The 25,722-nt window shown below is 33.1% G+C and overlaps 2 protein-coding genes across 3 annotated transcripts in view; both read right to left on the bottom strand.

Annotated features, from left to right (window-relative positions):
• Positions 1-10,986, bottom strand: part of Nagk (N-acetylglucosamine kinase) — a 49,132-nt gene extending 38,146 nt beyond the window's left edge. For both annotated transcript variants that reach the window (XM_089646967.1, XM_089646968.1), the window contains exon 1: positions 10,206-10,986. In XM_089646967.1, coding sequence (XP_089503093.1) covers positions 10,206-10,243 — 38 coding nt within the window. In that variant the 5' untranslated portion in view covers positions 10,244-10,986. The remainder of the gene's footprint in view (positions 1-10,205) is intronic.
• Positions 10,987-22,725: 11,739 nt separating this feature from the next.
• The window catches only part of ETHR (ecdysis triggering hormone receptor), a 465,888-nt gene continuing 462,891 nt past the window's right edge, over positions 22,726-25,722 (bottom strand). The window contains exon 4 of the mRNA XM_089646833.1: positions 22,726-25,196. Coding sequence (XP_089502959.1) covers positions 24,014-25,196 — 1,183 coding nt within the window. The 3' untranslated portion in view covers positions 22,726-24,013. The remainder of the gene's footprint in view (positions 25,197-25,722) is intronic.

The following is a 25,722-nucleotide window of genomic DNA, read 5'->3' as shown; positions in this document are numbered from 1 at the left end:
ACTTCTGAGAGGCCAACTTTACTCTGGCTTCGATGGAGCCCCCGTACCTGAGCTGGTCACTTATAGTTACACCAAGCATATCAATGGAAGGCCTGTTCGGAAGATTGCTTCCGTTGAAGGAGACTAGATTATCATTTGGATCCCTTTTAGACGTAATCAGACAGGATTGAGTCTTTGAAACATTAAATTCGACGAGATTATTTTTACCCCAGGAGGAAATACTCTCGAGATAACTGTCCATTCTCTGCTTCAAAGCCCTCCGAGCCGTTGGAGTTTGTGTGCCCTTTGGGGGCTTGTCAAACAAAAAGCTATCATGAACTGTACTGTCATCCGCGTAACAATGAATCGGTGCACATGTCAAAAGGTCATTGATGTGCAACAAAAGTCGGAGACAGAACCGATCCCTGTGGGACGCCAGCATTTATGGAGTGCGAGGAAGAGGTGAAACCGTCAGCAACCGCCTGAATCGACCTATCTCTTAAAAAGTCAGCAATCCACGTACACAGGGATGCGGGAAGTCCGTAAGAAGGCAATTTGTTGACAAGTCCTCGGTGCCAGACCCGGTCAAAGGCCTTGGATATGTCTAGTGCGACCGTTTGGGTCTCACCGTGACGTTCCAGGCACCGCCCCCAAACATGCGTCACATACGCGAGAAGATCACCGCACGAGCGGTTCCGCCGGAATCCGTATTGACGGTCGTTGATAATTTTGTTCTTCTCGAGGTATGTGAGCAGTTTGTCGTTGATCACACGTTCCATCAATTTAGACAGAACTGATGTGATCGCTATGGGGCGGTAGTTGGCCGGGTTGGAGCGGTCACCTTTCTTGGGAATAGGGTGAATGACCGCTTTTTTCCAACCAGAGGGCACAGTGCCACACTTCAGGGACATTTTGAAGAGCTTTGTCAAAACTGGAACTATTTCCGCAGCACACCTCTGCAATACCAGAGCAGGTATTCCATCAGGTCCACTAGCTTTGTTAACATCGAGCCCCCGTATAATGTGGAGTACATCCCGATGCCGGATCCTCAGCTTTTTCATATAGAAGCCGCAGTGAGGAACCGACGGCGGAACAGCACCTCCGTCATTGAGGGTCGAGTTTTCCGCAAAAATTTTCCCTAATAAGTTAGCCTTTTCGGTGGCGGTGTTTGCTAGTGAGCCGTCAGGTCTGGTAAGAGGTGGCAAACTGGGTTTGCAAAAATTCCGACCTATTGAGCCCGCAATGAAAAATAATCGCAAAGTAAGCACCGAAAATTATTAAAAGAACGTTTTGTTCTTTTATTTAATATGGTATAGGTATGAAAAAATTCACAGTGTATCTTTAAAGGCAAATAAAGCAACTGTCGAGAGATTTTTTTATCTATTTCAAACGAGTCGTGTTTTATTAAATATTTTCACCATTTTCGCTTTAATCATTTTTAAATATTAGCGCACTCCTTCTAACATTCGTAATTACGTATTTCCATTTCAAACCATCTTTTTAACGCTTACAACGGAGCCTTAACCGTGTTTGGTGACGAGATTTGAATAGCCAGATGCTTACCAACCTTCCTCCTTACCATCTCCTTCCTATCCCTACTCCCTCCGGCCTCAAAGCATACTCTAATTGGGGATGCTTTAGTCCAAAACCAGGATATATATGGATTTACTTTGTCCCACTGACTGCGAGTAGTTTTGTTTTCTGGATTTACATAATAACGTAGTTATTGGACAAATTTGTTAATATTATGTACCATTTCTCCACTGAGGTAGGCAGAGAGGATAAAATACCAAACGACTCATTTCAAGGCACATTCTCCTTTATTAATTTTCATTCATACATGATCTGAATTCTACATAGTACATAATTTTTGGATTATTTAGAGAACAGATACATCGATCCTTACTGACTTTATTTACTTATTCGTGTTCGCCATAAAACAGTTTTGCACAAATATATTAATTTGAGGTAAATCTAAGTATAAAAGGTCGTGGGGCAGTTTTACTATTTTGCGACACACGTCAAAAGACAGTTGCTGAACTGTGTGAAAAGTGACGGTGAGAATATCGATGGTCAATGCAGAATCGTTAAGGCGAAGCTTAATGCCAAATCACTATTTTGATTCATCTTTATAACGAATTGGTGAACATTATGAATACAAAAAAATATATGCTTTAGATAAATTGAAGGTTTTTCTATCGCTTCGCTTGAGTAGAATACTAATAAATATATAAATTACTTAATAAAAAATATAAATGCAAAGTACTAAAAAAAATATTTTTTCAATAGAAATGTATGAACGCATAAAGGAAACAACTTTTTGAAAATACTGTATAATAGCTAAGATTATCTGTGACAGTTTCACTTGATTAACTTTTTTGCTTTCTTATAAAATTATTTACAAGATAAATAAAAACCAGTTTTCTGCTTGAAATCGAACGTTTCTAGACTCCGTTTGTCAAGCAATTTTAATGCCTATTACCTACGATATAGTATACAAAGAATGGTTCCATGATAACTCAACACAGTGACAATTCAACACACTTTTAAAAAGTGATATAAAGTCATTTTTTTTAACCTAACGTAACCTACTTAACCCAGTTAATAAAGTTTTTGTTTCATCACTTTCCATGACATTATATAACATTTTATAGATGTGATGATTTATCCGGTCACCACAAAGAATACACACATTTTTGGCTTGTAGCTTCCTCTTAAGCAGTGGAGTCGCTCTGTTGATTGGTGCGTTCTGATAGGCAGAAGTCCTCGCTTTCGGAGCATATAGGAGTGCATGTGATATCCTACGAGTATACTTGCTAGGCACATATAAGTTAACCTCTTTCAATACAAGTGGATTAAGTATAGTTCAATAGAAGAGTTTAAAAATATATTTTTTGGCGTCTTCGGGAACCAGAATGGATACAGGAATGGATAGTACGTATATTTTCCCATTCATAGAAACGCATGAACCTCTTTTGTACTTTTTATATTTCTAGGATGTGGTTTTGTTCAGAAGGGACTCAAATAATGGAGCTATATTCCAAAAGACTGCGAACAGGGGTTCATACATTCTCCGTATTACGATTCCCTTAGTAAATGATCTCGCATTACGATTATTACGAAGTAAAAATACAAGAATTTTGTTGGCGCGGAAAACAATGTCAGATATGTGAGATTTGATTCGATAATCACGCTAAGGTCTCGAATCTCATTTTTGCGCTAAAACGATGCATCATGTCGTGTAACATATGGAATCGGGCAGCTAACAATAACAATCCTAATGTATATGGCGATAAGGTTTAAATTCCAGCTTAACACCAGCCGCTTGTTTTGATTTACGCAAAAAAAAACGTAGCCAAAAAACTTGTTTTATGTTATTTTGCCAAGTTCGTCCACAAATAATGTTTTACGATCATTTTCAAGAGAACTTAATTTTCCACATTATGCAATAAAACCATAACCGAAAACGGGTTCGTAAGTAGGATATTTTGCCCGATACTTTATTTTTTGCTGGGCTTATAAAAAAAACTTCCTTTGTAAACTTTTTACTAGCGACTACTACATTCAGTCCTTCAATTGAACTTCCTACGTTTTCCCTTCTGTCAATGTCCTTATCGACCTTCCCGTCTCTCGCAAATATACTTCCCAAGTATTAACATACACAAACTCGGCCAATGCTCCAAGATTTAAAAAGTTTAATACTTATAATTGACTGAGCGTAGGGAAGTCCTGTTTTAACTCGACCGTTTTGTATTTACTGGTACATTTCATTTCCGCTTGAAGATGGTGGCCGTGTTGGATACTGCCTTTTTATCACACCAGAGTTCGCATGAGCATGAATCCTTCAACGAGCTGTCGAATCGGAGCAATCAATATTATGGTATCTTTGGACCAATTTAAATACTAAATAAAAGTTTATATTTAAATACCTACAAATAAATCTTGAGATTTTAGAGGAAATTTTAGATAAAAGAAAATTAGAAACATAGAGTTTTGAACGCGACACACACAACTGCTGTTCTGTCAAAACCTGTAACCTTATTGGTACCTTCCTACTTCTCCACAATAGACAAAGCGTCGGTAGGTAATTGGAAACTTAAGTCGGTACTAACCCAATTAAGGTATATGAATAAATAGCCTCACTAAATGCTTTAAATTATCGTGGAATTGTAGAGTGAAACCGGTTAGCCATAAAAAGTCCAGAGGAGCTCAATCAAATAAAATTTAACAGAAGTTGAATTTTTTATTGTAATGTTCATAGAAATACTATTTACTTTTTTTATGATGGTCTCCATAAAGCAGTCGGAAAACAATATATTACATAGAAATTTAGAACACGTTAAGGTACAGTAAATGAGAGAAGGTAACAAAGAAAAATATAAAAACAAGTTGTAGCAATAACAAATAGTAGAAGTAAGTTAATAACATGTGTATATTGAAGATATAAAAATGCAAGAAGTGAGATAACTCTGTTATGTTACGTTGGTACAGTTGATATGATATATAGCAGAGTAGAAATATAAAGGGTCGTTATGTGGAAGTTCTCGCTTAATTAGGTGGATTTTGTCTACCTGATGTCGAAATCATATGCTGACTGTGCTCGCAAATATCACCTAAAGCCGCCTAATAACCATAGATGTCGGATTTAGTCTATTTTTTTATCGATATAGGGTTTGATCGATCGACCGTACTAGAACTAGATGCCCAGGAATACTTTAAATATGAACAATTCAAAAAGCAAATTAAAATATACCCTGAAAATTGATAATGATATATTGTACCCTTAATGGAGATTTACTTAATGAATACTATATAGCATTAAAAAAACAACTTGTTAGCTATTATTATTATCTTCCTAAAACTAATTCTCTAAAATTGTGTATATTGAATTACGCTTGTAATTAATTCGAATATTGAATTATGTTAATTTATATGTTGGTTTACGTTTGTAGTTATTTAATAAGTCTTTGAATATTGTGTACATAACATACTTTTATTTTTGTACTTAAATACTCCTCTCATAAGCACGAGCTACTGTAGCTCACCTTATGAATTAGTAGAATAATTAGAAAAAAAACATTATATAAATTTCCGTACAGTTATAATTTGAAATGTTATATCATTTTGTAATAAAAAAAATAAAATACACACTTTCAATTGGAAGGTCAAAGTTATTTCGTGAGATCAATTGGAAGAGCTTTCCGTAACAAGAAGTATTTTGGTTTCTGAACTTTTTTTTAATGTAAAAAATACAATCATAATACGGACATGTGTCTAGTGTGGTAGTCGAAAAGCAAGTAAAAAAAAGTGGGTGTGTCAAGCCTACGCAAGACAGAAGTGAAACTTCTAGTTTCAGCTGATGCTTGGCGTGGCGCAGTTCGCTGGTGTCTGAGAGAGAGGAAAGAAGAGAAGAGAGAGAACGTTCGTGAGCGGCTCCCCCACCCCAACAAGGTTTCACTTCAAAAATGCCACAGCCGAGAATCGAACCTCGCTTAACTGATTGAAAGCCAACCACGCTGAGCACCAACTGTAAGCAAAGCCGCATAAATTGATTATATTATGTAGGTTCTGAAAATATGAGAGCTTGTTATGTTTTATAATGTTACCTACATCACACCCAAAATATAATATATTTTTAAAAATAATGTACAATGTACAGAAATAGAATCCCACACAAGATCGCGTAGTGCGCTCTAGCGAACGGATATTTTATCAGAGGGAGATAGTTTTAATTTTTTTTTCTGTAAATTATTACATATTATCAAAATAAATAAATTAATTAAATAAATGTAATACAATTATCATAATATACGGATTAGATAATAATTTTAATCCAACACAATAACGCAAAGCGCGCTCTAGCGGAGTAATGTTTTATCACAGTGAGATAAGTGTTTTTATTATTTTGCAATATTATTTTCTTTTAAAAAATGTTCTGACCTACTAAAAAATAAGATATTGAATGAAAAAGGCGTTAAAAACAAAAAAATAATGTGCGATGGCCGAGAATCGAACTCGGATCAACTGCTTGGAAGGCAACTATGCTGACCATTACACCACCAACGCCAGTTGTCGGGATGAGCTAAGAAGCATTTATATGTTACTTCAAAACTTTGACTAGATCAAATGAACTTTAATCGGTGGTGGGGGTACCCGCATTTTCGTTTCGGTCATGAGTCGGTTTTACTCCGGTCCTCGAAATTGCATGACGCGCGTAAAGAAGTTTCACTTCAAAAAACCTGTATCCAAATATATTTTTATGAATAAAGAAAAAAAAAATTTGTTTGAATGCATACGATAGTCGGGAATTCTGTGTTTGTTTTACCGATAGTGGAATGGAAGCCACACCGATGAATTAGTGTTATTTGTCATTCGGCGCTGGTGCTCAGTTGCAAAACGCCGTAAGCGTTTGCTTCGTTCCTTTCCCGTAATTCGTGTCTCGGCTCCATACTCAGCATTAGACGGTAGACATTTAATGCATAATAACTGATCTATTTACCACTCGTTTGTGATCAAAAGAACTGCTGTAAACTTTTCCCCGTAAAAAAGCAAAGATGACTCCCGTAAAAGTAGAGATAATATTTCAATTTATTTCAATAAATAAATCTTTTCAAAATTTAAACCGAGAAAAGTTGAATATCCCTGAAATGCTACATTTCTGTCTAGACTGGAATGTGGTAGCGTGTTTTAGCACTGCTCGAATTATAAATTCCTTAACTTGAACTTTCTGAGGGCCACACTTTTACTGGAGTCCAGTAGTTCTCAATCGGAGTTCCTCGAAGCACTAGGATTCCAATACAAAATACAAATTGTTCATGATCGATTCATTTCCGTTTTTAATATAATTTTTTTTAACAATTGTATAATAAATATATACTATACAGTCTGGAATATTTTCAAAAGTAAATTAGAAATCTACTAACACGTCATAGAGAGTAGTGGTGTTAAAAGAAATGTTGCAAATTAGAGTGATTTATTTCCTGGGAACTATGCCGTGTTGCGCTACCTCTTTTAGCCAACGCCTACTTCTTTACTGCTGTCCGAAACGTTAGCTAAAGAAGGAGGTAGCGTAATACGGCATAATATCCCAAAAATAAATCGCTTTTAATACTTTTGGCCGTGAAAATCTCAAATCATAACTGTTATAACTTACTGTATCTTTTATTCTCATTTTCTTCGCTTATGTCTTTATTTCTCTTTAATGTCTAATAACCTAGTAATCGCTAAACCATTAGGCTGGCCGCATACATACGTTTTCCGTATTCGATTTCCGAATTCGTTTTCCGTTGTCCCCAGAAAAATTTCATGGGGGAGGGGGGTGGCTAGAGAATTTCGGGACATGTTTAAAATTGATGTTTTTGAAGTAGCTTAATTGGCGACCAGTCGCCTTTTAGATTTTTTCGGCGCCGATTCTCGCTCTGAGTAGCCTAAATGGCGATATATCGCCCTTGTTGGCAACACTGGTACTGACGTTTATACATTCCAAATGAAGAAAAACGAACGTTTGCGTTAGTCTCACGGAATTCCGAATACGGAAAACGAATTCGGAAATCGAATACGGAAAACGTATGTATGCGGCCAGCCTTAACCATACATTCTGGGAACACGTTAACTGGATTTTTTAACACTTCCGCACTTCCCGATGCTAATTATATAAATAATCTTGTTAATTCTCTGTAAATGTTTCAAAATAATAAACTAGTAGTTCTGTGAAAAATAGATTTCGCGTAATATTGATTACTCCAACTTTTCAGCTCGCAACGATTTCGCGCTGTCAGAATAAAAAAATACTATCAAACACGGCTGTCGTCTTGACAAGATTGACCGGCCATGGAACACATAAACAATTTATAGACAGACGAAATGTAAAGTGGTCGAGTCAAAACAAGACTGAAAATTGGATGAAACTATTTCAAGATACTTTCTTTCCTTTTTCCAAATATAAAAAAAGGCAGAGATAATGGTATTGGTCCTAATTTGATGTAAGAAATAGAACAATTAGTACTTTATCAACGATTAAAAAAACTATTTGAGAAATTTTTGTCAAAAATATACCCAGTGACAATCTTTACAAGGGTATTAAAAATGTTGGTACAGTTTTCAAAAATCACATTTATGTAAACTCAGTTTCTCAGTATTGTGTGTCATGTAACTAATATATGTAACTAAATAACTTAATACGGTTGACGAGGGTAGCCATAGGAACTATCGGACCTGATATAGATGAGATATCCTAATACCATGAGATTTAGTAACTACACGAGTATCGCACAAGAAGTTTTCCAATAGTTATTTTAGTAACAGTTACAAATGGCGTCTTTTTAAATCCATAATTTTTAATTCAAGGTATGTATGTATAATTTTATTGTTAATATTCGAAAAGATTAAGAACCACTGCTATAGAATAAAGCGGGTATATTTCAGGAAATTTGAAACCACAACGTTTTATTGTGTTTTCTATTCAAACAATCATGTTTGTTTGGTAATACGTATTACTTGTTTGAAAGCGTTTTACACACGTACATCTCATTTCATTCCAAGTAGAATAGTTGTATTTCGGTAAAATATGAACTAAAGTTAATTAAAATTAGTTTGGTATTTTTAAACACTTTCTATTCTTAACTAATTAGTTAATTTTAAGTGGATTTTGAACAATAAATAAAGGATTTAGCTAACAATGTCGTTATCAAAAATATTTGCGAAGATTGCCTATCAAGGTAATCATCTTTATGCGATTACATTGTTTCGCGAGATAGGTACCTACGTATGGCGAATATTTTAAAGAATTAATTTATTCAAGGTTAATGTCTAAAACTTTTAATATATTTTGCAAACAATTTAACTTGGCATGCAACAATATTGACTACATGGAAAAGCGCAACAAATGGAATATTTATGTTAATTGGTTAATTCAGCAGACATGCTATGTTTTAAGAGGAAGCTACAAGCCAAAACAGTGTATTTTCTTGGTATACCTTATGTCGTAGGTAATAGGCATTAAAATCGCTTGACAAAAGGAGTCTAGAAACGTTCGATTTCAAGCGAAAAACTGTTTTTTATTTATTTTGTAAATAATTTTATGAGAAAGCAAAAAAGTTAATCAAGTGAAACTGTCACAGATTATCTTGGCTGTAATACTGTTGTTTCCTTTATGGGTTCATACATTTCTATTGAAAAATTATTTTTTTTGTAGTTTTCATTTATATTTTTTATTGGGTAACTAATTTTTTATTTGTATTCTGATCAAGCGAAACGATAGGAAAACCTTCAATTTATTTAAAACATATTTGTTGGTATTCATAATGTACACTTATTCGTTATAAAGATTAACCAAAAAAGTGGTTTAGCACTAAGCTTCGCCTTAAAACAATCTTAAACCAGACTCGTGGCCAGCTTTGCCCCACAAACGTTGAACAAGCGAATAAGAATCTAATTAGTAGGTACCTTACAATGAGAGATGGTTGACTTTTCACAGGTTTTGAATAGTTTTTACATTCTAAACAACTGAAGTGATGATTATTTTGGTATTCATTATGTAGGTATACCAATTCGTTATAAAGATTAATCAAAATAGTTATTTGGCATTAAGCTTCGCCTTCAGTACTTTCAACACATTTGTTCAGTTTGATGTTTTCTGTGTATTTCGAATGCGCTATACATATCCTATATCTTTTTTTTTTTTTTTTTTTAATTTTCGGTAAAAAAATACTGTTTTAAAAACTAGTTAAAATGGCCTTTCCGGTGTATGCATTTAGAAAAATTGAGAGAACTCGAAAACACATTCGTTTAGTTTATAAGAAAACTGTACCTTCACTTTTATATAGTTCATATAATAATAAAAAAGAAATCCATTAAAAAAATCCTAAAATAAGTGTAAATATTTGAGGCAAACTGGAAAGAATTATTATTGCTCTTTCAAAAAAAAGATAAAAATACCTTTATAAAATATATATAACCCGGTCATATATGACCCTAAAACGCTGATATAATATTAAACCAATTATCATGTAAGTTTTTTTTTGACATTATTTCCGGTATGCAAGGTTTCCGGCATAAATAAACTGAACGAACGAAAAAAAAACAAGTCAGAATATAAATCCTTCAGCAAACTGGAAATAAGTACAAAGTTGACAGAAACTAGTTTCAAGTGAGCTTTGAGTCAGGCAATACTGCTTATTGACATTGAAAAAAATATTTATATTATAATAACTGGATCATTGACTTACCCCTCTATTCCTCCAAGAAGTACTTTTTTATCTGCCATGGTACTTTTCTAATGCACCGAACAGCTGAATATTTAAAAAAAGAACCGTTGGTGTTTAATTTGAAAATGGAATTAACACACGCGATTTCTGTTTTAATCAGACAGCTGGCGTTTGCATGAGCGCGGTACAATCTCGATTCTAGATTTCTTGGTGAAAGGCAACTGCGAACTAACCAGAATTCCAAGCGACTGACATTAACATTCGTGTGATGAAATAAAGCGACTGGCTACCGGCACTGAACGCAGATAAGTGATAAAACTTCAACTCAAATCGCACAGGATTGTAGGATACCCGCACGCCGTACGTCACTTTACAAGCGCCAAGCGTTGCAAAATAATACACTTTCTATCGATAACAATAATAATAAACAATTGAATTTGAAAGAGAATAGGATCTGTCAAAAATCTGGCAATTTGTAACAATTCGACATTATTTCAAGAGTTTTAAAATTTGGCAGTCCATATTTCTTCATTCTTTCAAGAAACTTAACTTTTGTGGATATTATTTCACTTCGAAAAGCTTGTATCTGTTCAAGAGAAACTGACAAATCTGTCAAAACAGCCACATAAAATATTGTTTCTCATGCTATAAATCTTTCACCAACGGAGATTTGAATTTATGTCCAACGAATTTAAACTTAAAAAATACGTTAGTTTATAGATAACTTTTAGATTATTATCACAATAATATAGGGTATCAAATATTATGAATTTAGGAACGTGGCGGAGAAACTGACATTAGTGACGTGCGATTGTAAATAAACTAAATTATTTATGTAAAGGGCGTCGTGATTACCATCTAGCGTCAGTATTTCGAAGCAGTAGGAAAATACGAGCTTTTCAGGCTAACGAAGAAACGTTTCAGCAGAGTTTTTCACCTTTTTGTATCGTGTATGAAATAAAATCTTCTTAACGAATTGAAGAACATAACTTATATTTCGGTAGATAGCACTGATGTGTAGATAAAGCTATCGTTTTGATTATTTTGTATTCTGTGAAGAGTAGACCTCTCGACCAAAAAATAGTATTTCTAATTTTCTTTTATTTAATAAATCAAAACCAAAATCTCCTCAAATCATAAGATTTGTATACATAGAGCTAAAAACATACTTAATTACCATATTGTAATATTTCCACCATGCCAGGTGCTAGGTATTAAGAGCACACGTCAAAAAATGACATTTAACATGACGTTTATTCAATTTTTATTCAATCTATTGGACAAAATCTTCAGTGTTATCAAAATAAAAAATATTTCAATTGAATATTTATAATAAAACTTAGGAAATAATTATTTTTTCGATTGGTGTTAGAAGTACAAGTCAATTTATATGTTTAGATTTTTTGTCTTATTAATTATCTTTTAATTAGGGAGGCAGGTTTGAGTACCGCCGCACAGTGGGCTGAAAATTGCTTAGGACATAGACATAGAGACTTGAATTTTCAAGTGTATTTTTTTTGGCTAGAAATGGATTCTGCTCATATGTAAAGCATACTCATATGTAAAGCATTTAAGCATTAAAATGAATCATAAACATAAAAAGTTTTTTTTCAAATTTGAGGATTTAAAAAAAAATACGCAAATTGCGCCACAATACGAAGTATGTCAAACAAATAAAAATACATAGAAGTATATCTGTGTGTAAGGATATAATGGCCAACCTTATGATTCCAGAGATAGCCTCATTTTTAATGTCAGTTCCATACAAATTTTTCATAAAATAATAATAACTCCTTCATTTGTAAACGCAATTGCTTCATACGAAATTTTATAGCATAGTAATGATCAGCAGAATCCATTTCTAGCCATAAAAAGACCCTTGAAAATTCAAGTCTCTATGTCTATGAAAGGCGATTTTCAGCCCACTGTGCGCCGCCCTGGCGACACCAGCTGCGTAGCGTGCCAGATCGGGAAAGGCTGGTTTGGGGAGACCCTTTGACCTCTCCAACTGGTCTTTCGTCCCTTCGCCTTGTGCTGCAGTGGGTGGGACATGTTCAGATGTCCATCACTCCTGAGTCTTGAATACACTGATCCCTAGATTCCTATTTAATCACCAAATTAAAGTTTAAAAATTTTTTACTGAAAAGTTGCTCTTTTTGACTTGTACTCTTTATAATTTTAGCATAATAGGTTTTTATGTAAGATAATTCTATTTCAAATAAGAAATTATTTAATTTGTCCAACGAAACGTCACTATCTCAAAGACAATTATTTTTTCAAAACTTTCTTCAGGTAGGTAGGTAGATAACATTATATTGAAAATCTCAGTCAAAGTTAGCCACCTAGTTAAAGTTAGCCATCTATTTTGCTTGCTTGAAAAATAATGTGGATGCTGCAGGTTTTTAAAAACGGAAACGGAACATACAAACAAATTTACAGACAGATGAAATGCCAAACGATCGAGTTAAAACAGGACTTCGCTGTGCTCAAATAAAATAATATTACTATATTTATCAAAATTTAAATGGTAACGACCTAAGCGAAATATTTTTGATCCTACTCTCGTGATACGAAAACACCCAATGGTGAGCAGCAAAACACTTTCATCGAATTCTTCAACTCAATTTATTTTAATAAAATATGAACACAAAGTACTGTGTGTAGTAAGATACTTCTATACTTATTAGCTCTGTCATACTCCTCTGTGATCTTCAATATCACACACTTAGATTAAAAGGGTCTATTTTTCCTTAATCAGTAGGTATTCCCTACCTACCACTTCTGACGGACCACTGTCACAGATTAAGGGTCTAAGTTCCCTTAATCAGTAGGTATTCCCTACCTACCACTTCTGACGGACCACTGTCACAGATTAAGGGTCTAAGTTCCCTTAATCAGTAGGTATTCCCTACCTACCACTTCTGACGGACCACTGTCACAGATTAAGGGTCTAAGTTCCCTTAATCAGTAGGTATTCCCTACCTACCACTTCTGACGGACCACTGTCACAGATTAAGGGTCTAAGTTCCCTTAATCAGTGGGTATTCCCTACCTACCACTTCTGACGGACCACTGTCACAGATTAAGGGTCTATGTTCCCTTAATCAGTAGGTATTCCCTACCTACCACTTCTGACGGACCACTGTCACAGATTAAGGGTCTAAGTTCCCTTAATCAGTAGGTATTCCCTACCTACCACTTCTGACGGACCACTGTCACAGATTAAGGGTCTAAGTTCCCTTAATCAGTGGGTATTCCCTACCTACCACTTCTGACGGACCACTGTCACAGATTAAGGGTCTAAGTTCCCTTAATCAGTAGGTATTCCCTACCTACCACTTCTGACGGACCACTGTCACAGATTAAGGGTCTAAGTTCCCTTAATCAGTAGGTATTCCCTACCTACCACTTCTGACGGACCACTGTCACAGATTAAGGGTCTAAGTTCCCTTAATCAGTAGGTATTCCCTACCTACCACTTCTGATGGACCACTGTCACAGATTAAGGGTCTAAGTTCCCTTAATCAGTGGGTATTCCCTACCTACCACTTCTGACGGACCACTGTCACAGATTAAGGGTCTATGTTCCCTTAATCGGTAGGTATTCCCTACCTACCACTTCTGACGGACCACTGTCACAGATTAAGGGTCTAAGTTCCCTTAATCAGTAGGTATTCCCTACCTACCACTTCTGACGGACCACTGTCACAGATTAAGGGTCTATGTTCCCTTAATCAGTAGGTATTCCCTACCTACCACTTCTGACGGACCACTGTCACAGATTAAGGGTCTAAGTTCCCTTAATCAGTAGGTATTCCCTACCTACCACTTCTGACGGACCACTGTCACAGATTAAGGGTCTATGTTCCCTTAATCAGTAGGTATTCCCTACCTACCACTTCTGACGGACCACTGTCACAGATTAAGGGTCTAAGTTCCCTTAATCAGTAGGTATTCCCTACCTACCACTTCTGAGAGACTAACTCGATACTCGGGGTATCTGCTCTTTTAAACTAAAAAATACAAAGAAACACATTTAAAAAAGTTGACCTTACTAAGGCTATTTTCTTTGGCGTGTGAAATACATTTTTCTTAACCTAAGATTAATTTCAAAGGGACGTGACATGAACTGTAGAAATATATTCACAGTGTATCCTAGGAACGCATTTGAAAATTTCATATTTTATTATTTATTATGGATTTACAATATTAGAGATCCCTTGGTCAAAGGCATCCTTGCAATTATTACACCACAGTGCAGTGGGTCAAAAAGTCGGGCGCTTTCTTTAGAGCTGAATGCAATACATTTTTAGGGAGATTTAATAAAAATAAAATAATAATCAAAGGCTTCGGAAAGTAGGTAGTAGAAAGAGTATTGGTCAATGCAAACGGACCAACACTTAAATATACATTTTACAATGAGAGATAATTTTTCATTCTAGAATTCGTGACATCTTTGAAGGACATTTTATTTGGACTTTTTTGCAGATGTGAGGTAAATATTATGTTATGATAATTTTACAAATGGTGGGAAAATGAATCTTTGAATAAATTATTTAACTTTAACTAATTTATTCCAATAATTATTATTTACTCTGGGCGCAGTATCTACAGCTGAAGATGATGCCGTTTTCTTTTTCTTTGTATTTCCAACAAGTTGATTGGATAATAATGGCGTAAATATTTTGAAAGGATTAATGGAAATATTTCACAATACCCATTAATTAAAAACATCTACTTGTGAAGGGGAAACTGGGTTATGTTTATGTTGGAAACTGGGATTTTTAAGAAAGTACCCACTGTGTAGGTAGATACCAAAATTTATCCGGCATTTCGAAGATAATTAAAAGTACTTACTCAACTACATATCGTATATAAATATATTCAATTAAATTATTCAACTTCTACAAAACGGTTAGAATAATAAATATTTAAATAATATTATGCTGCGTATACATATGCCAGCCGAAACGCGAGCCGAGCCTCGAATTACGGGAGAGGAACAAAGCTACCGCTTTTGTTTCGTTCCTTTCCCATAATTCGGGGCTCGGCTCGCGAATGTATTCGCGCCATTTTAATTAGTATCAGTTTTAAGCATGCTTATTGAAGTTATTTTATACTGCCAACACGAGTTGTTGTGCAAATTTATTCTGCGTATACATTTGCGAACAGAAGCGTGAGTCTACCACGAATTATGGGAACGCAACGAAACAACCACGTGGTTTCTTGATAACAAACCTTTAAAAAAAGTTTGTTTTTGTTTCATCACTTTTCACGACTTTATATCACCTTTGAAAGGTTTGTTGAATTGTCACTTTGATAAGTTATCTGAATCGTAGCATTATGGGATAAGTTGAAGGTGTGCTACAATAATTCATATAGGTAATTTCCAAGGATCTGTAGTGCCTCCACGATATTCACAGATGAGAGGGTGCACTCGTTCCCCGCCTTACTTCGCCCAGAGTATCCTGATTCTGGGGCAGGACACGGAAATCAACAAACATCATTGTTGTGACTGCAACTAACTAACTCAGCTCTCCACTCGATGAGAGATGGATGCAAATGATGCAGTGACCTCCCTGAAGGACAATACTTTAATTAAATTAAATTTATATTGTTTTTTTTTTAAATATTATTAAAAAAATTGTCATCACTTACATAAATGCTTTTCGGTGACCGGATATTCATTATATATTTTTTTTAAATTTCTATTTGTTTCACATTTATGTAATACTCGTAACCTCTGGCATTATCCTCCCAGTCCTGCAGGATTAAAAGAAAGTGTATTTTAAATTAATTCTCATCTTTGCCCCGGTCCGCTTGAAAACATACACGGTGTTCGGAAACTCGTATTGTAAGCGGCAAACTAGTAAATCTATATAGTATAGAAAACCCAAAAAAAAATTCGATCTAAGGATTTCGATTTATTTTTATTGTTATACCATACCATTTTTTAAATATTTTTCGGCAAATACAGAATTGAAACAATTGTTAGAGCCCCCTGTAAATTGTATTTAAAATGTATAAAAACTTTCTAACGATTTTTTTTTTCGAATTTACATATAAAGTACTCAACATAAAACCACGAACCACAGTAAATTATCTTTAAAGCGAAGCTTAATGTCAAATCACTATTTTGATTAATCTTTATAACTTATTGGGGTTCATTATGATTACCAAAAAATAAGCTTAAGATAAATTAAAAGTTTTCCTATCGCTTCGCTTAAGTAGAATACAAATAAAAAATAAATTACTCAATAAAAAATATATATTTTCAAGAAATATGAAAACTTTTAAAAAATACAGTATTACAGCTAAGATTACCTTTTTTTGCTTTCTTATAAAATTATTTAGAAAATAAATAAAAACCAGTTTTGTGCTTGAAATCAAACGTTTCTAGACTCCGTTTGTCAAGCGATTTTAATGCCTATTACCTACGATATAAAGTAAACCAAGAATATACACCTTTTTTACTTGTAGATTCCTCTTAAAAACAGTTTCATCTGTGATAATATAGTCTAGACATCATAGCCGTTTGAAATGACAACAAGAGATATTGTAGAGTAGTGATGGAGATGGTGATATAACAAAAATGCTTTTCCTTGAAGTTAATTTATTAATCTTTAACGTCGAGATAAAATAACAATTTGGAACTTTTCCATCGTAAAACTCACAAGACGTTACACGTTCGGATTTACCAATAGACTGCAGTCAAAAGTCAAAGCACTTAAGTGATAAAACAATTATAAACTTTCGGAAAGATACGACCTGAAACTTTTCAAAGTTTGTCGGCGAAAACATTTTTGCACGGCAGGTTAAATTGGCTCTCCCGAAAACGTTCGGACGTTCAGGTAATTTTATAGTACCCGCCTTATTATTAGTATTATTACCATGAAAACTTTGTTTATTTTTTTTTCTTATTAAGAGGAAGCTACAAGCCAAAAATGTGTATATTCTTGGTATGCCTTATTTTGTCACAAATGTAGGTAATAGGCATTAAAATCGCTTGACAAATGGAGTCTAGAAACGTTCGATTTCAAGCACAAAAGTGGTTTTTATTTATTTTGTAAATAATTATATAAAGAAGCAAAAAAGTTAATCAAGGGAAAATATCACATATAATCATAGCTATAATAATGTATTTTTTTAAAGTTGTTTCCTTTACGCATTCATATCTACTGAAAAAATATTTTTCTTAGTAGTTTACGTTTATATTTTTTATCGAGTAATTTATTTAACTATATTCTACTTAAGCGAAACGATAAGAAAACCTTCAATTTATCTAAAGCATATTTTTTGGTATTCATAATGTACACCAATTCGTTATAAAGATTCTCAACATATTTCTGTTTTTATCTACTGCTAGTTGAAAGCATTTCCAATATTCTAAGAATCAAATAGAAGTGATTGTGTTTGAAAGATGCAAACTATGATATAAAACTTGTCCATTTAACAAATGCCCCCAAAACGTCATCAATATCTGAAAGGGTTCATGTCAGAAATAGATGTGATCCGTGCTTACAGTGCCTCCAAATATCTTTTTTATATTGGTTCCATTTTTCCTCTGAAACTTGAAACCTGGCAAGTTCACTGAACTAGGTCACTGAATATCATATAACTGCATTATCTGAGACAATGTTAGGAATGGGATATATAAGTTAGAAGAAATCACAAAAGTTTAATATTGTTCTTTCCTGATGATAAACGTTGGTTTATTCTTTATGGTTCGTTAAACACGTCATGAAGATTTCAACGACAGTTGAATTAGCTCTAAACTTTTACTGGCACTATAGGTTTAGCGGTGATTTAGAATAAACCATATCGCTTACAATACGATTAAGAAAGGAATTGTTAGATCGTGTGGGCGTGTTATGATGCACAAGTGAATAGAATTAAAAGAAAAACACCATAATAGTTACACCATTTTTAATATCGGTCTCCACGGTCGAGGGGTAAGTTCTTCGACTACGGTTCCGGAGATCGCGGGTTCGAAAGCCGGTATGAACAAGTAAATTTTATTTTATTAAATTGTTTTTCATATTTAATAAGAATAAAATAATTAATGACATACATTTCAGGGTGGTAGATATCGTCACTCAGTATGGTCCTAGTGAAAGACAGATAAATGTTGCTTGCAAAGGCTTAAACCGTGTTTGGTGACTTCATCTAAATAGGCAGGTACTTCTCCGTCTTCTTCTTCAGCATGTCCTTCCCTTCTCAATACCTTCCAACCTTAAAACACACTCCAATTGGAGATGTAATAGTCTCACTGGCTCCGATTAGCAGGGAGCAGTTGGGACTCTTGTGCAATACGAACGAACTCTAAGCAGAATTCTTGCCTGAACAGACTATGCAATAATTACAATAGCGTATTATCCAAGGGTGATATTTTCAGTTGCGAACTTACCAAATACAAGAGGTCCATAAAATAATATTTCTCTGATAGTTTGTGAATAATGTTTATGTCTCTATTGTGATTTGATTTATATCTACAACCTCTCTCCATGGCTATAAATGTATTGTTTTGTGAATTTTTCGTTTTATATAATCTTTGGTTTTGTATAAATTTTTCATATTCCTTTCTCACAAATTTAATTTATGTCATAAGGAGGAAATCCATAATTGGTTTTATTTTACTATACATATAATACTTATGTACAAACTGATTAAATGTAAACTGTCGATTTCCCGAAAAAAAACCATACAGTCTTGTGTATAATGTTTAACTCCCGAGAAAAAGTGATTTGTCGTGAAACTTTTCTCAGTCAGTGTAATTTTCATTTTGCATCACTTTTACAATTTTCATACAAATTCATAAACCAAATAAAAAAGAAATATACAGTAAAAATACCAGCATTTATTTATTTTAAAAACATTTATTCAATAATGGAGTACGGACTTTGAGTGATATAATAAACAGCTTAAATATAAACTTAAACCAAAATTATGATGACAAACAAAGACAATATTGGAAACCATAAAAACTTACATCGGTACATTTATTACAAAAACTATGTTTAAAAATTGTGTTCGTTATTAATTAATGAATTATTTCTTATTTAGAAGTATACGTGTATGCATTTAATTTTTTTAAATCAATTATGTAAGAGATGAAATTTGAAATAAAAAAAAATTGCTAATGCAGTCGGCATGAAGTCAGCTCGATCACAATAAAATATGAAAGGATACTTAAGACTCGCAAAAAAGAATTAAGACAGGTTGATCGTAACAATCACTGAAGAGGTTTTTACTATAGAATTGCATTCCGAGTCAATTTGAAACAAAACCACTGACACAAATGTCATAATACCTTTAACTAGTAGCCCCGAGAAAACAAATGAAAATTTAGCTAATGGGCACGCACGCTGTCTCCCTCTCCTTCTTGGTATAATATATCGCCATCACATCAATTTATTAAACAAGTTGTGATTGATATTTTATGTTTGGTTGAGTAGGTACTATCTAGTCGAAGAGTGAATATTTAATGTTTTGATGTTGTTGTGTGAGAAATTTTCAAGGGCGCGCTGTCTCTCTTTCACTTCCTGACATCGTACATCGCCATCACGTGAAATTAAAAGAAGTAGTGATTGCAAGATAGTAATCGATATTTTATGTTTGGCTTGTCTTGGAGTAGGTACCACCTACTCCAAGAGTGAATATTTAATGTTTTGATAGTGTGATGAAATTCTCTATTGTTGTACTTAACTTTATATTTTTTATATTGATTATTATTTAAAATACTTAAATCAGTTTGTGTAATACACACGTGTTCCATTATTTTTTCTAATGTACTTGTTTCTTATAAGCTAATTGTATTATTGTATGTTGTATAAATATTATCACATTTATCATTTAAATACGTTTAGGTTAACATCAGACCTATAAACTAAAAACATGTTTTTTATTGTTTTTGTAATTGTTTTCACTATTCCTAAACTTGTTGAATATACAAAAAATGTAGTTTACGTATCAAAAGAAACATCAACATGTTTTTTTATTTTTTTCTCACTTAAAGAAAATTGTTTAATTTTATCTTTTGATGTAATACAATTTTTTTTATTTAAATTATCTTCTTATTCAGCATTTTATTTGAGTTTAAATACTACCACCGTTCAGAGTCGAAACATGGCTTAAAATTACGTTATCCGTGATTAGTGACAAGTTCTGAACAGACAGGTTTCCTACCTTCGTTCTTGTCCACATTCTCTCCGTACTCGATTCGTTCAGCTCACAACATATCCCTAAATTGGGATGCCATAGTCCCATTGGCTCCGGGCAGTTGGCCATTGTGCGGTAATCAGTTAAATAAAATATTTAGTTTCGAGCACAATGGTCCTTCTTCAGGTTACTAATGAAGAAGTTACGTAAGCCCCGCATTCCGAATTTCTACATTTTCTTACATATTTCTCTAGGACACTTTGAGTTTTTAAGTTTTTCAAAAAATATATGTTGTTTTGGAAGATAATATCTATACATTTGTAGAGCCGAAACGGTAAATTCCCTCGATAGAAAAAAATAAACAAAGTATGCTCCAAAAATTATTAAAAACACATTTTGTTCTGTTATTTGACATATTACAGGTATGAAAAAATTCACAGTTCTTCTTTAAATGCAACTTAAGGCGATGCACTACGTCGTGTAATATTTTAAATTGAGCCTCTATCAATAACATCCCTTACGTAGATGGCGATAAGGTTTAAATTCCCGCTTAACTCCATCCGCCTGTTTTGATTTATGCAAGAAAAAAACGTAGCCAAAAAGTGCCTTTTACTTTATTTTGTGGATGTTCAGGCATAAAAATTTAATTTTATAAATAACTTAATTTGCCACATTATACAATAAAATGATAACCGAAAATGGGTTCGTAAGTAGGAGATTTTGAACTTTAAAGCAGTTTTCATAGGCATTTACAATATTTTTTTCTGGGCTTATAAAAAGACTTATCTAAAAAATACTCGATTATTTCAAAGGCCAAGATGTATTCTACTCGCAGTATTCAATTAAAGCATCTGAAACATTTCTAAATTTTCAAACCAAAAACACATGATTTTGCATTACTACGTATGGCATCGCCTTAAGCATTTGTCGAGAGGTTTCTGCTTGTTTGTGGTTGATGTTTTATTTAATATTTTTACAATTTTCGCTTAATTTTTGAATGTTTTTTTATTTATATTAGCTGGCTCTCTCTAACGTCCGTATTTACATATCTCCCTTTCAAACTACAATCTTCTTATTTTTGAACGCTTACTAAGGAGCCTAAAACCCAAATAAAATGATTTATTCGAAGATACTAAGGCCCAGGTGTTTGAACACCCGTTAAATTTAACGTCGTCATAAATTGAACGATGCAAATTGTGACGGGGGCTCGGACAACTTGGCCTAACTAATTCTCTTAATTTTAACACCATTCCATCACAGACACTTATCAAATTAATTATTTTCGTTAAATTGTTAGATTATTATAAAATATTACTCGTATTGGTAGATTTTAGTTTTTAGATTAACTAAAATTTTAAAATTAATGTTACGCTTTGAAAACAACGTGTGTTTTAAAATATCTTTGGTATGTCATATTTTAGTGTTTATTAAATAAGTATGAAATTTTAATTAACATCGTTTTGTTCACCTTCTCCAATTTTGTAATTTATTTGTCTGAAAAAATCTAGTAATTTTGAGCTTATATATTTTTTTTTGTTTAATTAAATAATTAATTAATTTAAACATTTCGTCTTTTTTTAACTTCATTCCATCTTTATACGTATTTTTTTATATATCTTAAAAAGTTATAAAACATGGTAAAAATGTAAAAAATGAATTCAATTATTTATTAATGAATTCCATACATTCATTAATAGATTTATTTATTATTTATTAATTTTTAATACTTTACAGGGTGACTCGTTTTTGTTGTAAACTTTTAAGTTTAAAACAGATTATATCTTTTCAATCATAAATGTTTATTGTTTAAATTCATTCATAATAATTTCTATTTGGGAGGCTGTGTTTTCAAGACAAGTTTGTCTTAATTCCACCAAAATTAAAACAATATTCCAATCTTGTTTATCCAACTCTGTGTCCTACATTCTAATTAAAAACGTGTTTTCTGCGTAATTTTAAACATTTGGAACGAATTTTACTTAAAAATAATAAATTCATTATTTTAAATCATTTTAATAAGTATAGAATAAAAAAAACTTTGAAGCTCTATTTCTCCCGATTTACGTTTTGGTCTGTTGGACAAAAATGAACTAGAGCGACGAATTTGGTGTATTGCCTGCGTACCAATAGTGATTATTATATAAAACTTTTTAGAATTAATACTTTTTGGTATGGCATTTTTTCTCGTTAAAGAGTTTTCTTAAACGTCCCTCAATGTAATATTGTCGTATCAAGCAAGAGTCACCATGTAAATAATGTAACTAATATTTTTTTTTCTTATTCTTACTTGTGAATACAAAACACTTATACTATAACAACACAAAACATCACAAACATTCCTACATCTCGTGATAGATAAAGCTACTACACAAAAACACCCAATTATATGTAGGCATTATACTCGTATATTATTAATAATTACTAAAACAACATAACTTGAATAACAACTATCAGGATCTATCTTATTATAATAAAAAACTTGTTACGAGGAACTGCTGCGTGGCCTTTATCATACAAAACATTTTGTTTTCATACAAATTTGGATTTTAGGTCAAAATACTTGACCAAATTAAATATTTACATTATATAATTTTTTATAACCTCACTAGGACAAGCCTGTGTTGATGTTAATAATTTTATACAGTATAAAAATAACATAATATTGTTAAAATTAATGTTTCTACAAATAATGTACTTGTATACATTGGCTTCTCGTGACTTTTCTGTAACAGTGCTAAGCTTGAAAAATTCAACATTACTGAAGTTGTTGTAGCTGAAAACGATTTTCAGGAAATTTTAGATAAATTTTTTGAATTTCAGATAGTGGAACGAATTTTAGAAAAAAAATATAAATCGTTTTCAGCTACAACATCAAAAATGCAATTTTTTGTAATATTAGCACTATAGTACACCCAAAAGTCACGAGCCACCACTGCATTTATTGTACGTACTACACTGAAGTAACCCAATGCTTAAATCATATTCAATTCCAGCTAATTCATAATAATGTAATGTAGTAAACATGTAGGGTGACCATGTGTTGATATTTGTTTGAGATTTTTTTTAACTATTAATTTAAGAAGGACTAAGATAAAAATAAGAAAAAAATAAATTATGTAAAACATTACATTGTTAATTTAAAAAAGGCCAAGGATGAAAGAAATATACACATATCCAACATATTATGCGATTAATTTATAAAATTTAGGTTAAATATCTAGTACAGATAGGTGCTATTTTATTTATTTGTGTTTTAAATTATAAAATATGGCCGTTGAGTAGTTCAATTTTCACATGCCCCTACTAGATACTTGCTACACCTTTTGATTAATATTTTTAAAATTCTATTTGATCAAATATTTTGGCCTCAAATTCAAATTTGAGTTTTGTATGTCAAAAGCCGCCCAGCCGTTCCTCTTTTGCGGAAAATAATTCTCCATTATAAAGAGATTATTTTTCCGCAAAAGTTTTTTCAAAACTACCCAAAAATACACAACACAATTATAATTCTACGCATATTATAAAAATGAAAAACCACCATCTACAAAATTACATCATAAGATGAATTTTGTTCCTTTCCAATTACTTGGAATACCAAAGTATCTTTCTAGAACAAATAACATGTAAAATCTAAAATATAAACAATCTTATTGGTATAAAAATACAAAATATCAAACAAAACTCTCCTTAGGAAATTGACTGACCCCATTCTTGGAAATAGTGGACGTAGAATTCTTCGATATTAGTAAGGGAACTCTCACAAAATGGCTTTTTTTGTCATTTGAGCCGAGCCCTTCAATAACGATAGCATCTTTGCAATAAGTCGAGTCCACACTCTTATTTTGCAAATTCTCCTCTTCTCCGTCATTCTCAAGAGTTGAAATTTCATGTATAGTGTCTAAGTTTTCTACATTCTCAATAACAACTACTTCACTGACAATCTCTCTGTCTATTTCATCGTAGTTTTTATCCAAATAACTATTTAAATTAGCATTTCTCGCTTCATTGTTTACTTTATCTTCCTTTGGTATTAGAATCACATCGCTTACAAATCGCATGCTATTGCGTCTGTTATTTTGGACCGTCACAATTTCACTTACCTTACCGCTAACAACTATAGGTTTCTTTACCTGACTGCCATTATTTTGTGAAGTTTTTCTTGCGACACCATTCAGAACGGCGTTGATCTTTTGTGGAGACTTTTGAGAAGCGTTTCTATTGCTGTACCTCCTCCAAAACGAATCAGTAGTGTGCTGACTACTTGAATAATTGGTCGAAGTAGTGTTAAAAGTATCCTTTCTTTTTATATTGTCACCTTTGTGATACCTCTGCAGTTTCTTGAATTTGTTGAGTTTTAGCAATCTCAAAAATCCATCGCGAAACTTGGACGACATCAGGTTATAAAGGATCGGATTAACAGCAGAATTAAGATACAACATGATCCTGCAGAAAAACAAGATTGAATAATAGCCTTCAAGACCTAAAGATTCTAAATTCTCTGGTGGGACTATGACAATCCAAAGAGTTAGAGCTCTAAATGGTAAAAGACATACGAAGAAAGACAGTACGACTGTTCCAAGCATCATCACGACTTGCTTTCTATATCTCAGGTGACTTCCAGAGACGTGATGATGTTTGCTGGTCTGGTTGATGATGCCAGGGTTTTCCATGAGGTTCTTGGCGATTATGGTGTAGAGGATGATGAGGATTGCCAGAGGAATGAGAAAGAAAACGGATATGGTAGTAACGAAGTAGGTAGCTGTCCAGAAGGTGTCTGCTTGCGTGAGGCAGACCGGAACTATTGACCCATCGAAGTATTCCGCGTAGTGGTAGGAGGCCACGGCGAGAATTGGACTGGAATAAAAATAATAGTGAAATATTAGTTAATATTCAAAACGATCAAGGAAAAAACTACATCTCAAAAAATGCTACTTTAAGTTTAACGTTTTCTGTTTATCAACTTCTTCATAAATTAATTATCAACTTCTGCATAGTTTAAATATTACGTATGTAAGTATAGCGTAGGTTATATTAGAACATTCTCATAGGGCACATAATATTTGTGCACGGGCTCCGTCTTTTTAGCATCGATGATTAAAGATATTTAAAATTACATATAAAAAAATTCAAAAATCACTTTTACAACTAATTTTTGCAGAGGCAGCCAGCTTTAAATTTAATAACAGAAGATAATTTCGTTTCAGAATTACATAATTTGGGGTAAAATTAGTGGGGTATAATAAAAAAAGACTTCATTTATAGATTTTATATTTGGCCCAAAATAGTATATTTTACAACGCTTTAAGCAAGTGAGCGGAATTGTCTCAAATTTTCCAGCTAAAATAAGAATAATATTTATTAAGTATTTTTATATATAAAT

This window comes from Hesperophylax consimilis, chromosome 25 (genome assembly GCF_061612785.1).
Source record: "Hesperophylax consimilis isolate HC1 chromosome 25, BYU_Hcon_1.0, whole genome shotgun sequence".
Taxonomy (NCBI): domain Eukaryota; kingdom Metazoa; phylum Arthropoda; class Insecta; order Trichoptera; family Limnephilidae; genus Hesperophylax; species Hesperophylax consimilis.
Note: the sequence above shows the minus strand (reverse complement) of the source record. Positions and strands in the feature narration are given on the sequence as shown.